At 31.6% G+C, this 13,970-nt stretch overlaps 1 protein-coding gene across 15 annotated transcripts in view; it reads left to right on the top strand.

Moving 5' to 3' along the window:
* MIA2 (melanoma inhibitory activity 2) overlaps positions 1-13,970 on the top strand; it is an 80,106-nt gene that overhangs the window by 47,720 nt on the left and 18,416 nt on the right. For 11 of the 15 annotated variants that reach the window (XM_023522190.1, XM_011376298.2, XM_023522176.1 and 8 more), the window contains 5 exons: positions 369-404; positions 3,716-3,783; positions 4,987-5,069; positions 6,628-6,756; positions 10,309-10,467. In XM_023522190.1, the coding sequence (XP_023377958.1) occupies positions 369-404; positions 3,716-3,783; positions 4,987-5,069; positions 6,628-6,756; positions 10,309-10,467 (475 nt within the window). The remainder of the gene's footprint in view (positions 1-368; positions 405-3,715; positions 3,784-4,986; positions 5,070-6,627; positions 6,757-10,308; positions 10,468-13,970) is intronic. The other 4 variants (XM_023522167.1, XM_023522164.1, XM_023522188.1 and 1 more) reach the window with 1 other exon arrangement.

Raw genomic sequence — 13,970 nt, 5'->3', positions numbered from 1 at the left:
TTAAAGTTGCCATGTCTTTTGCTTCTTTGGGAATGTGGATTGCATAAATAAATAACATATATCAGCATTGGGGTCTCATATTCAGTCAGGCTAGTTGTTTCTTAATTGGCAATTCATATTGTAGTTGATTATTGCACAAAGTAGAAATTTATTAAATAAAACTTTTGGTTGTCTTTACATTCAATTTTGTTTTAAAATAGAGTAGATCATTTGTATGTGAAAATTTGCTTTGAAATGTTACTGACTTTTCAGAAATGCTTGAGTTATTTTTGAGTTTATGAGTTGTGTACTAAATCTTAGTTGTAGATGTGAATGCTTTTTACATAAGAAAAGTAGTTATTAATATTATAATGATTTTCTTTTTTCAGATTATTTCCCATGAGAAAAAAGCACATGATAATTGGGTAAGTATTAAATTCTCTTAGCCTCTTTTATTAAATTGTTCTTTTTCCTAACTTAAAAGAGCAGTATAAAAGGTACCTTTACACTGGAAATAAAGGTAGTATTTAAAAAAATCCTTTTCTTTGCTATGTTCCTAATGAACTAAATACTTAGTTTATTCACACAATTTGATTTTTTCTTCTCTGCTTTCAGCACATAACTTCTCTGCCAGGGGCTTTTACTCTCTCTGGGGAAGGTGATATAATGTTCATGGATTTATTTTTTCAGGGCACTGGATTGCCATTGCCACTAGTTTCTGTGGACAAATTACTTAAAATTTTGAGCCCATTTACTCATCTGTAAAACAATGACATGGAACTAAGTGATACCTAAAGCCTTTTCTAGTTCTAAGAGTTCTAAAAATATAAGAATTCTGGTATGTATCTGCTTCTCAGTGTTGAATTACTTGATACACGTTAAGAAGAAGACCATCATGAGAAATGGCATGTCAGTACTGCAGAGGAACGATATGATGAAATCATCCTGATGCAGATTTTGACTAATTATAATAACGATCCCTCTAACATGTAGAACTGTTATAATAACCAGCCTTTGGAGGACTTGTCCCTAGGAGTCTTTAAGGGGAGGCATTTTGCACAGTGGGTGAATACATGGGGTCTAGAGTCAGCCTGTCTTGGTTGGTATCCTGGCTCCATGACCTACCGCCAGTTTCTTTTCCTATAAAATAGGGATATCATTAGTACCTATTTCATAGAGTTATTGTAATGATTAAATAAGATAATAGTTGTAAGGCTGTTAGTCAGGTGCCTGACACATAGTAAGCACTCAGTAAATGTTAACTATTATTATCACTGTTATACTGAAGCTTGGAAGATATTTCTTAGGCAACAAGAAGCTTGGAAGATATTTCTTAGGCCTCGATGTTTCTTGGAGTGAGATTCCAGCTTAGGGTGAGAAATTAGATATGTTGAATGTCAAGATCCTTCCCAATTCTAAGATTTTGTAACACTCTGTATTGAGAGTTCAAGTGAAGATTTGTTACTGAATTAAGCTGGGCCTGTATATGAATTTAGTCTTCTTTACCACTCATCACTTTCTAAATACCTAGATGCTAATTATTTTTTAAAGATGTGTAGGAGTTGATCTTTATTATTATCTCTCATGTTCAAGGCACTGTACTTAAGGCATTCTGCATGTTACTCATTTAATCCACACCGTAACTCTGTAAATAGGTATTATAATTCAAGTTTTACACATGAGGAAATAGCCCAAGGTCATATGAGTAGAGAATGAAGAGTGGAGATTGAAATATTGACCTTTTGAATTTGTTAGTAAATAATGATGTTGACCTTAAATTAAAATATGCAGAAAATATGCCCTTTATGTCTCAAAATGAAGGTATTTTTCAGATTTTGTAAAAATAATATATACTCATTAAACGAAAGTTCAGACCATATAGAATGGTACAAAGAAGTAATCAGCAGTATTACTTTAATTTATTCCATACTTTTTTGAATACATCTAGACATAAAAGCACATATATATGTTTTAAAAAAATGGAATCATATTATATATTAATGTTTTACAATCTTTAATATATCAGATATTTTTCTATGAATGTTTCATAATCTATATAAACATTTTTCATTTGGTAAATATTTAGTTTCCACTTTTTTACTCTTATAAAAAATTTTTTATGTTATTTTATCTATTGAGCATATTTTTGTTCCATTCCATTAATCTTTTCTTCCTTTTGAACTCACACATTGTTTTGTATGTGTACGTCTTTGTGTGCGTGTGTGTCTTATGGCAAGTATTGTACTTATTTGTATTTGTCCTTTCCACAGATTAAAGCTTCTTAAGATAGGAACTGTTTCTTTTTTCTTAACGCCTATACCTAATTGAATGCTTTTTTGCACATTGCACGTATTCAATTACTGAATACAGTGTTTTAGAACACATCGTGGTCATTTACTGAAATTACAGTTTTACCTAACCTTTGGGTGTAAGCTTTTCAAAAACCTATAATCATTTGCCATCAGTTAATTGTCATATTTTTTCATAGGTATATCTTTAATATATACTATACTATAATGATGGTAGAACCCCCTTTTGACTTATTAACTGCATTTTTTGTGCTTTATCTTATGGGTAAATATGTTATACTGTGTAGAAAACATTTAGAAGTAATTTTGGTTCTGCTTTGTTAAAAGTTAAATGAATTGGTATTTTATTCTTTAAAATTGTGGTATAATTTTTTTTTTCTTAGTGCTAAACTGATTATATGATTATATATTGGAAAAAGTTTACACATGGGATCTTTTTGATAGTGAGTGCTAAAATGTGATTAAGCTATGTTTTTTTGTGAATATTTACATAATTTATTCTTTGGACATTTGAAGTCAGTTCTCATGTGTAGTTCACAGTTTTAAGTGAACACATCGATAGTATAGTTCTTTTACCTATAAAAAGTTAAAGTTCTAGACTGAGTTAATTTACTACCTTTGTATGATAGATACATTTGCCCTAGGATTGTATTAGTTCAGCAGGGCTGATGTTTTATATACTGCTGCTTCTAATCTGGAGAATCACTAGAATGACTGGAAAACATGCAGTAAGCCATACAAGTTTAACCTTTGCCCACAACTGTTTGGGAATATTGCGTGTTCTTGGTATTTATCATAAGTGTAAGCTTTGTTTTCTATAACATAAACTCTGATTTTCTAACCTTTTATTAAAAGTGTCACTAAACAAATGTAAAAGTAATATTATGCGTACAGTGTTGTATATTTAATAGACATGCAGCATGCTTTAATTATATTCAGCCATTTAAAAAAATGGCCTATACTGGTATGTTGTGAAACTATTTTAGACCTTTATTGTTTCACAGCATTATAGTGATTTCTTTTCATAGATGGTTACCTTGTCCCATAGCCAGTGCTGCCATGCATGATGACCCTGAGTCTCCATTCTCATCACCCTAAGCTTGGGTCCTGTTACATTACTCTTGTCATGTGATTTGGATATTTACAGCACCAAATAATGCTAATCCTTGACTTCACATTTAGATAACAGCATTTATTGGCAAGTATATGATTCAACGCCAGCCTTGGGAGGTTTATTTCTTCTGGTTACACAAAACTCATTCCCATTAAAAATTATTCCCTAAATTAAAAATTTTTTACATTGAGTTTACTGAAATAGATACTTAAGTGATTTTGATTTTTCTATGCCATCATTGAGATATTTATGTTTGCATATCTTTGATTTTAAGTTTGTTTACTGTATTTTAAAAAAATATTATCTTTTTAAGTTGGCAGCTCGGACTGCTGAAAGAAACCTTAATGATTTAAAGAAAGAAAATGCTCACAACAGACAAAAGTAAGTATTCTAGTGGGAACACTTTAAAAACTAGTTATTACTTTTATCGTAAGTTGTTATTCTGTTAATTAGTTAATACTTTTATAAGAATAAACGAGAAAACTTACAGTAAATTTAACATCTTAAGTAGTGTAATATCTATTAGTTTTACTAGGAGGTAATAGATTTTATGTCAAAACACTTGTCTTAGGCCACTAACAAAGAAGAAAACTTCACAGATTCTTTTGTAAAAGGCGAAACAAAACTTAAAAAAAACAAAACAAAACAGGCTAGGTAGAGGGAGATTACATGAGATGGAAAGAGAAAGGATGAATCTGACAGTAATTCTCAGTATCAGCATCTTTTAATGGATAAATGGATAGAATAAATATTTGTTATTTCTCTCATCCCCTGGTTTTATGTACTGGGTGGCATTATTTTACAATAATCAAATTAAAGGGAGAAGAAAAGTGTACAATGTACAGTTGAAGGGAAGAGTAAATGCTTTTCTATGAAGATTTTAACAGTCTTCCTAGAGTGTTATAATTTCTTGCCAGAATGTAGTATTAACATTATCCAATATTAGTTTTAGTTATATTGCTTGCCTTTTCTAGTCAGAAATTAAAACCAATGATTAAATGTTTTATTTCAGATCTGATACTTAAGAAGTAGACATAATATTCTTTTAAAATATCACATTTCTAAGATAAAAAGTTTAGAAGTAAAAATAGTAGATGAGTTAATTGGATTTCAGTTTTATGTTATGGTTGGAACCATATGGGTAACATTACAATGTAAAGCGTTCATGACTCAGAGCCAAGAACCTTGTGTTTTAATCCTGGCACTTTCATTTTGAATAAATTTTTTAAACTCCTAGCCTCAGTTGCCTTAGTTGGACTGGTGAATCTTGGAGGACCCTTTTATTTCTAAAATTTGTATTTTGTGATAATTGTACTCTTTGCAATCTTATTATGAAGAAAAACAAAACAAATCAAGACCTCAACAAAACATCACTATCATTAGGCAAAAAGAAATGTCTTACCCAAAAATAAGAAGTGGGGGATATAAAAAGGTATTTTGGTGACAATAATTTTAAAGGATCTGTTTCTTCTATGCAGATATTGAGAAAGTGAAGAGTAGCTTGTTCTTGCTAGTGGCATTTTTCTTGAAATGTGGATGCTTCTTTTCACAAGTAACTTAGAGATGTTTGTTCTTTATTTGCAGATTAACTGAAACAGAGTTTAAATTTGAACTTTTAGAAAAAGATCCTTATGCACTTGATGTTCCAAATACAGCATTTGGCAGAGGTAGTCCTTTTTTTTTTTAACCCTCATTTAAAAATATATATTTATGTATATTGCACATACAGTTTATTAGTGTAAATTTAACACTATTATCTATAAATATTTTAGATTTTCAAGCAAGAGTTCTAATTTGAGTTCTCTCACAATCTTCCAAGATTCTGTGTTTTTGTTTCCCTAGCTATGAATAATTGCTGTCTCTCTTTCTCGGTAGGATTTTATAAGATGATGTAGATTTAGTACTCTGAGCTCCTTGAAAAGAAATGTGCTCAGCACATTGTAAAGTACTCATTAATTATTTTTTGGGAGAATGAATGGATAAGGATTGCTTAAATAGAATAGCATTGTGACTATTTACACATTAACTATTTTTTGGTATTTGCTTGAATTATAAAAATGAGATTTCAAACAATTGGTTTTAATTACTTAAAAATATTAAAAGGTGAGAAAACCTGAGTAATCTGAGTTTCGATTGCTTTAATACCCCCAAGAGAGGACCAATTCTTTGGAATATATGTTTTTTAATATTTATGTTCATTCGTAAATTAGTTAGCATATTTAATGATCTCATACCATTCCAAATTGTTTAAAATGTTCAAAATAATTTTGGTTGAATTCTCATTAAGCTTCTGAGGCAGTGAAAATAAACTTAATCTTTATATAGGTAGAATCCCATTATAATAACCTTTGAAAAGTTACAAAAATTATCTTTGAGAGTCCAGTTTTATTTAAATGAAAGTCTGTTTCTACATTTTAAAGATAGCAGATTATTACGAATTTCAAATAGTAACAAATTTAGGAGTGGAAGTATCCAGAAAGTATTTTTGCCTGAAATTAATGCAGAAGCCTCAGGGAGGGTAAAAAAATGCTTTGATCCTTTGTTGTAACTAATTTGAATACTATATAAACTACATAATAAAATTTAACATGTTTAAAAAGTATTATTTTGTTGGTATATAAGTTTATTTTTTGATGTTGATTTTTGATCTTTTGGAGCATAACCATTATTTGGGAATGGTGAAGTTTGTAAAATGGTAGGGCTCACTGGTAATGAATCAAAAGTAATTTCTGATGCCTTAGAGTATTTTATGTTTTTTTCCCCCTGCTTTTCAAAATCTGAAGCTTTACTGAAATAATTCATGGCTTCTGGCCATGATGTAAACTGAGCCCTTCCATGTTACGTCCCTCACCAGCTGAAATATCTGGAAGCATGTTGCCAATGAAACCAAACAAACTGCATGCCCCAGGTCTTCTTGTAGCTCCAAAATATCACCAGTACTCATTGCTTAATATTGTATGGTTATTTATGTGTATTCATTCTCAAAAGGATAATGCTTTTATTGACTAAAATGTACGTTTGGTAGACAGACTTTATGGAGCACAGGGGTTGATTTTTAATTCTACTGCATGTTAGCAAAATCCAAAGCACAGTTAGTGTTCAGGACGTGGATTAAACTTCATTTGGCAGTAGGATGACCTGATGGTAATTGTTGAAATGGGATTCTATTCTGTAGTGTAGCTAATTGAAACTATGAATTTAAATATGCTGTTTTAATTATTCCAGAGCATTCCCCATATGGCCCCTCACCATTGGGTCGACCTTCATCTGAAACGAGAGCTTTTCTCTCCCCTCCACCTTTGTTGGAGGGTCCACTCAGATTCTCACCTTTGCTTCCAGGGGGAGGAGGAAGAGGTATATTGTTTAAACATCTTTATTACTCTAAATTTCTTCCTTTATATTTTCATCTTGACTAATATTTAAAACGATCTTTAAAATAATCCTTTGGACAATGCAGGCATTCCTTGCACTTATTGTGGATTACTTTTGTTAGGAAAAGGAGCTCTTTGATATCTAATTTTAATATTTTTCTTTTAAAAACTTACAAGAGGTTACATTTTGGTCAAGTACTTGATGCATATCTTTTAAAATAATTTTTGACTTTGTAAAAACTATATTATACTTAGTAATATAAAACTTTATAAAGAATACATAAAAACAATATAAACTAGCAAAATTGAGTTTTAATGAAACATTAGAGTGTAGAGTTTTAGAAATCTTCTTCTTACTTCATTATTATGATCTTTCTATTGTGGAAAATCAAAGCGAAAGAACCTTTTTTTCAGAGTTGAGGATTTCAGAATTGCTTTTTTGTCGGCAGAGTGTTTTTGTTTTGTTTTGTTTTTGTAGATAGAGTTTTGATGGGAACCTTCAAGGAGACCTAAATCATTTGTTAATACTTTGAAAAACCAGCCTAACTTTGCTCGATTACCCCTTTATAAGTCTTTGAGAATTTCCAGAGCTACTTCAAGCCTAAGCATTAGCTGTTGGTTTTTTTGCCTTTACTTCATCAGCTCTCACTCTGGTGTTGCCTGCATACTTGCAGTTTTCCTCTTTTGATTTTTAACCATACTTTGTTCACTCTGTCATGTTGCTTTAAAATTTTCTCTGGAATTGTGGCAGAATTCAAAGTTAGAGAGCCCTGTCTATTTCAAAATCAAAAGTGTAGATTTTTAGCCCCAATCTGTGTTTTATGAGAGCTGATAGCATTCTTTACCAGTATGGTGTTCCCATTCCCCTTTTTTATCCGTGATTTTAGCGTATTGAATCTGACATAGGAACAGAAAGTAATGAGAACAAATAAAAACAGATTAAACCCAACATACCAAAGCTCAGATATTCACATGGATACTACTCATCAAAGTAGCTTCTCAGAAAAGTCCGGTGTACTTCCCTGTTGAAGCTGCCATTATTTTGACTATCTTTGGAACTATTTCTTTGGAATTGCCTTCAAGAATCTGAAAAAAAAATGTTCCTACTTTGTGTTCAAGAGGAATTTTCTCTTTCCCCATTTCTTATTTATATCTTTTTTCCCAATCCTCAGTTTGCTAAATTTAGCACTGGTTCTTCCCAGTCCCACTTTAGATTCAGCCCACAGCCTGAAGGCACTTCAGAGAGCTCCTTTGCTTGTGGTGGCCTTGAACTGAAAGCTCCTAGGGAAAGTGATTGAGTTGTAGACTTGAAGCCCTGGTAGAGCTTTGCTTTAAGCACTCCAGGAAGGGGACTAATTTTGAAATTCAGGTGTGTGCTGTAAGTGCCCCAAATCCATTCCCCTCTCCCAATTTTTTGCCTTGATCTACAGTAAGAAATATATTTTATACCATGTCATATTACATACTAATATAAATGTAGTTGAAACCAGTTACATGAAATAATATTCTTACTGATGAAGACTAAGTTAATTTCATGCACCAAAATGGATTACAGTCAGCAGTCTCATTGATGGTCTCCTAAAAATAAGGGAGTAATTGGCTAGATTGCAAATGTGAATCACTGGAACTTGAATGACATAAGTCAAGGATTGCTTGTAATCAACTGAATATTTGGAATAAGAATAAAAATTACCTTTGGTTTCTCCTCTCCTATTTAAATTACTTTTCTCTCCTTTCTAATTACTTTCAATATAAGATGTATATAGATTATTTGCAAGGATGTTTTACTACTTGTTGGAAAAACTATTACTTTAGGTAAGTAATCAGCAGGTCTTAAAAGTTGCTTTGAATTGAAAGTTTCTGTGACCCACCTAAGAAGGATCACCAGTGCCCTTCCTTTTTCTTCCTTTTATTACCTTTTTAAATTTGAAAGTTTGGATGAAATATATGTTTGAATAAGATTGAGTATAAGTAAAATAATTTCTTTTTAGAGTAAATTGTATGTAACTTTTGGTCTGAATGAAAAATTTAAAACTTTAGCACTTTCTAGTTTGTCATTTTTCACCTGGTAGTCAGTCAGTTGGCCCATACTTGGTCCTCTGGAAGTAAGCACTCAGGATAAAGCCTTCACATGTCTCCTTTAAAGATCTGTGCTTCACTTTAGAGGAATTTATCCTAATGGACTCTTGCACATTTCTTACCAAGTTAATTTTCCGCTTTTCCAGCCTTTTTCTTCTAATGAACTGATTAGACGGATGAACAAGCAAGGAGGAAAGATTTGGAGAATTTAAAAGAATGTAAAATTAAACGGAAAACAGATAGTTGACCTCTTACTGACTTTACCTTTTGACTCTACAAAAGAGAGTAGATAGAAAAAATTTTAAGAGATTGCTATTTATTAAGACAAAAAGAATGCTTAAACTGATTTGCACAAGTTACCAAGAAAAGGTCAAATTAATTTTCATCTCTTCTTAAAGAAGGTACCATAATGTGGGAAGCATTTTACAAACACTTGTTTAAAAAATGGTTTTTAATAAAGCTGTTTCTTGAAAGGAATAAGCTTTTGTCTTCTGGGCAGTATAAGTTTGAGAAGACCTCATTTATCTCTCAGTGATGGATAAATGGGGTATTAATATCTTTTGTTATTTAGTTAAATTTTTTTTTATTTGTCTCTTCTATTGTAATCAAATATTTAATTGAGATACTTTCTTTTCTGTAGTCATAAGGGAGCTTTAAATGATTCCCCTCCTTTGTTAATGTAAGCATGATAGATTTTCATATCCAAATAAATATATATTTTTTTAAGTGTTTGTTCTAACAGTAGTGCTGTTTCTGAAACTCTTGTTTTAGACTTGCCTTCAGAGCTTGTGAGCTCTTTTTGAAGGCGAATTTGATATATAGAAATTGCTAAAAGCCATTGATAGCCAAGTTTCTCTGATAAAGTTTGTAATCAGACTGGTTAAAATAATTTCGAGACATGAGTAGAGAGTCATATTACAACATCGAGATGCAATTTTTTGGGTGGCTTTAAAGTTAATCTGAATACATTTACAAAGATTTTTTTCTAAAAAATACTTTGAGTAGTCTCAGAATTATTGAAATATGTTGCCCCTCAGATGACTGTTTTAAAGAAATCATGCTATTTTTGATTATTGGCTTATTAGTTTAAGCAACAAAAACTTCATTTTATAATTATTTTATTACTTCTAATACAGAAATTTTTACTTTGCAATTTACTTTTTACTTTTATTTTTTAGACATTATAATTTACAATTTAACCATCAATTTTATGTATAAAACAATTATGATGATAACATTTAAAAACATTTTATAGACAAGTGTTTATTTATCCACATAGCAAAATTGTCCTAGAAATGACTTTGGTGGAATAGAGTTACAGTGTAATGTGTCTTAGGGAAACTTTGTTGGAATCTGGTCATTTTCACTTTTGAAAACGTATCTGAATTTTATTTGGCGATGATAGGTCTTATAACACTTTTTAAGATAAAACAGAGTTGTTTTTTTTCCTAATTAGGCGTAAGAGGCCCAGGGAATCCTCTAGACCATCAGTTTACCAGTGAAAGAGGAGAATCAAGCTGTGATAAGTTAACCGATCCTCACAGAGCGCCTTCTGACACTGGGTCCCTTTCACCTCCATGGGAACAGGATCGTAGAATGATGATCCCTCTAGCAGGTATGGAAAGAGTATAGTTATTATTTATGTTTGAAAGGCAACCAGTATGTGCAACTTATAGGAATGGAAGAAAAGAGTACATGTGTGCCCTGTCTTAAGAAAACTGTGATACATATTAAAATACCATAATAACACAAATTTCCAAACAAAATAATTAGAAGTAATTGTTCACATTACAGAAAGCTGTTTTATCCCTCCCCTCCCCCCATCCAACATTCTTCCTCCCATAGAATGTCTTTATTGTTTTTGTTGCTTATGGAAGTAATATATATTTATTTTAGAAAGTCTAAACAATGGTGAAATGTATAATTCAGAAAGTGAAAAATTTCCTTTATCATTTTAGCATGCCCCTCCCAGAATGATCTTTTAGGGCATTTTTTTTGGTATGCATTCATAAACATAGGTATACAAATTACTTCATCACTTCTGTGAAATTATACTATCCACTCTTTTTTAATTGTCTTTTTTATTGAATAATATGTCTTAAATATCTTACCAAAATAAATATATTTACCAGAAGAATCACATCAGAATATCCTGATATAAGGCAGTTACTCTTCTCTAAATAGTCCCTACTTTCTCAAGGAATATATTTCAAATTATTTAGTTTGCTCAGCTTTTATTTATGCCCAGTATTTCAGGGACATTGCTATGAGAAGTTAGCTATGCCCGCTTTGTATAAATTAGTACTTTAGAACAATATACTGTTTCATATTTCTTCTTGAGAAGTTAGGGATGATTATTGTGTTAAAAAAACTTTAATTCCAAGAATTAGCCTTTCTTGTGGTAGTATGTATATGTGCAATGAAGTGATGGCTCCTTATACTGTGGCTTCTCCTTTGTTCAATATCACTAAAATATCAGCTTCAAAAATTATAAATTTGTGTTACTTTTGTTCACAGCACCTAGAACAAAGCTAGGTATGTAGTATTTGCTCAGTAAATATTTGTTGAATGAATGACTACCCAAATAATTCTGAGAAAGCCGAGTATTTTTTCTTATCATTTTTTTATTTAGAAACATATATACAATGACTGACAAACTTTAAGAATTTGGAAACGGATGGTATAGAACGTTTTCTTTGAAAAATTCCTTTTTGACATTTAATAACATTCATTTAAAAGTCTTTAACTGTGATTAAAGAAAAAGATTGATAAGCTATGGCCCCTGTTCCAAGGGACTTAACTGTAAAATTTTGGCAGATATCTTGTCTCTACATCTGTGTAGAGGACCTTCCTTTAGAGAATTCACAAGTTACCAGCACCAAGAGTCTCTGTCATACGCTCTGCTTGTCTCCCTAAAGTATTATATAGTTTAGTAGTTCTCAATTTTGGCTTTCATCAAAAATAACTTAGGGGACTGTAAGAAAAACACATATGCCTGGGTCTAACCTCAGATCAGACCTTCTGAACATGAACTCTGGAGGTGAGGCTTGTATTTCTAAAAACTCCCTGGAAGGTTTCGAGGAAAAGTTAAATTGAAGAACCACTAATCTGTCCATAGCTCTTTTTATATGGAAAAGGTACTGTGTTCCCAAAGAGAAGAGCTGACAATCTTAGGTTAAAATAGTTAGCTAGGAGAATAGCTGAGACTAGAACTCAGAGACTAATGACTGTTATTATTGTTCATTCATCAAATTGAAAATATTTTATATGTCCTTTAAAAGTTATCTAAAACCTATCATTTTTCAGACCTTTTGATATTGTCTCACAGATCCCTGAGTCTTTTTTCGTTTTCAGTTTTTTTCTCTTTACTTTTTTGGTTGGATAATTTCCACTCATCTCTCTTCAAGTTTATTAACCCTTCCCTCTGTTATCTCCATTCTCCTTTCAAGCCCATCCAGTAAAGGTTTTATTTTAGAGAATGTATTTTTCTGTTCTAAAATTTCCATTTGGTTCTTTTTTATTATAGTTTTGATTTCTCTACTGAGATTTCTTATTTTTTTTTTTTATTCATTTTTAAACCTCATTGACATAGTTTTATAATAATCTGCTTTAAGTTCTTTGTAACATCAGGGTCATATTGAGGATGGCCTCTGTCGATTGTCTTTTCCTTTAAAAAATGGATCACATTTTCCTTTTCCTTGCTATTCTGAGTAATTTTGGACTGTATCCTAGACATTGTGGAAATTCTGGATTCTACTGTATTTCTCTAAAGAGGGTTATTGGTTTTGTTTTACAACATAGTTTGGTCAGAGTCAAACTATAGACTTTCTCTTCTGTGGTGGGCAGCCGCTCAAACATCAGTTCAGTTTTTAGCTAAGGCTAAAAGGCCTTAGGGTCAGTCTGTTAACAAATATGATGGAACCTGGTATCCATTATTTTAAAAGCCTTAGTTAAGAACTGCTTAAATTTCTTCACACATATGTGATTCATAGACTTGGGTGGAAAACTCAGAATTTTGAGCTCCACTTCTCTGACTTTGCTGGGCTCTGTCATTTAGTTTTTTGATCCAGAAAGTTCTGTGAGTTTTGACTGCTCTGTGTTGCATCTTGACTGTGGTGTTCCTTCAGGCTAAACTATAAAAAGTGGAAAACTCACCCCATAATGGTCTCTTCTTCCAAGTTTCCATTCCTTTCCCAAACCTGCCTACTTTTGTTCATGCTTCAGAGCCTTCAGGTAGTTATTTTTTATGTATTGACCAGAGTTACTATGTGTGGGAAGGTCAGTCTGTTAACAAATATAATGGAAACTGGTATCCATTATTTTAAAAGTCTAACTAAAAATTCAAAATCATGAGCTTCTAAATTGGTGTCTTCATAAAAGAGAGATATATCCATTCTATAGAGAGTATCTCCAAATAATTTACCTGATCATTTGGTTTGACACAAGAGTCACCTTTGTCAGTTGTACTCACACTGAAATAGGTATTCTACGGACAAAGCAAAGGGATTTTATTTTATTTTATTTTATTTATTTTTATTTTTTTTTTAAATGAAGAATTGAGTTTACTTTGCTGATTCACAATTCACAAGTAATCTTAAGGTGGGATGTCTGAGTCCTTCTTAATAGCTCTTTTCCAAAGTGTTAATACTTTTTTAAAATTTATTTTTTTAATTTTTAAAATTTGCAATTACAGTTGACATTCAATAATATTTTATATTAGTTTCAGGTGTACAGCTCAGTGGTTAGACATTTATATAATTTACCAAGTGATTCTCCCGATTAGTCTAGTACCTACCTGGAACCATACATAATTATTACAATATTACTGACTATATTCCCTATGCTGTACTTTACATTCTCGTGACTGTTTTTTAACAACCTGTACTTCTTAATCCGTTCATGTTTTCCGCCCAGTCCCCCAACCCCGCCCCCATCTAGCAACTATCTGTTTGTTCTCTATATTTATCAGTCTATTTCCATTTTGTTTGTTTATTTTGTTCTTTAGATTCTACATATAAGTGAGATCATATGGTATTTGTCTTTTTCTGTTTGACTTATTTCACTTAGCATAATACTCTCTAGGTCCATCCATATCATTGCAAATGGTAAGATTTTGTT

The sequence above is a fragment of the Pteropus vampyrus genome, unplaced genomic scaffold (genome assembly GCF_000151845.1).
Source record: "Pteropus vampyrus isolate Shadow unplaced genomic scaffold, Pvam_2.0 Scaffold10, whole genome shotgun sequence".
NCBI lineage: Eukaryota > Metazoa > Chordata > Mammalia > Chiroptera > Pteropodidae > Pteropus > Pteropus vampyrus.
Note: the sequence above shows the minus strand (reverse complement) of the source record. Positions and strands in the feature narration are given on the sequence as shown.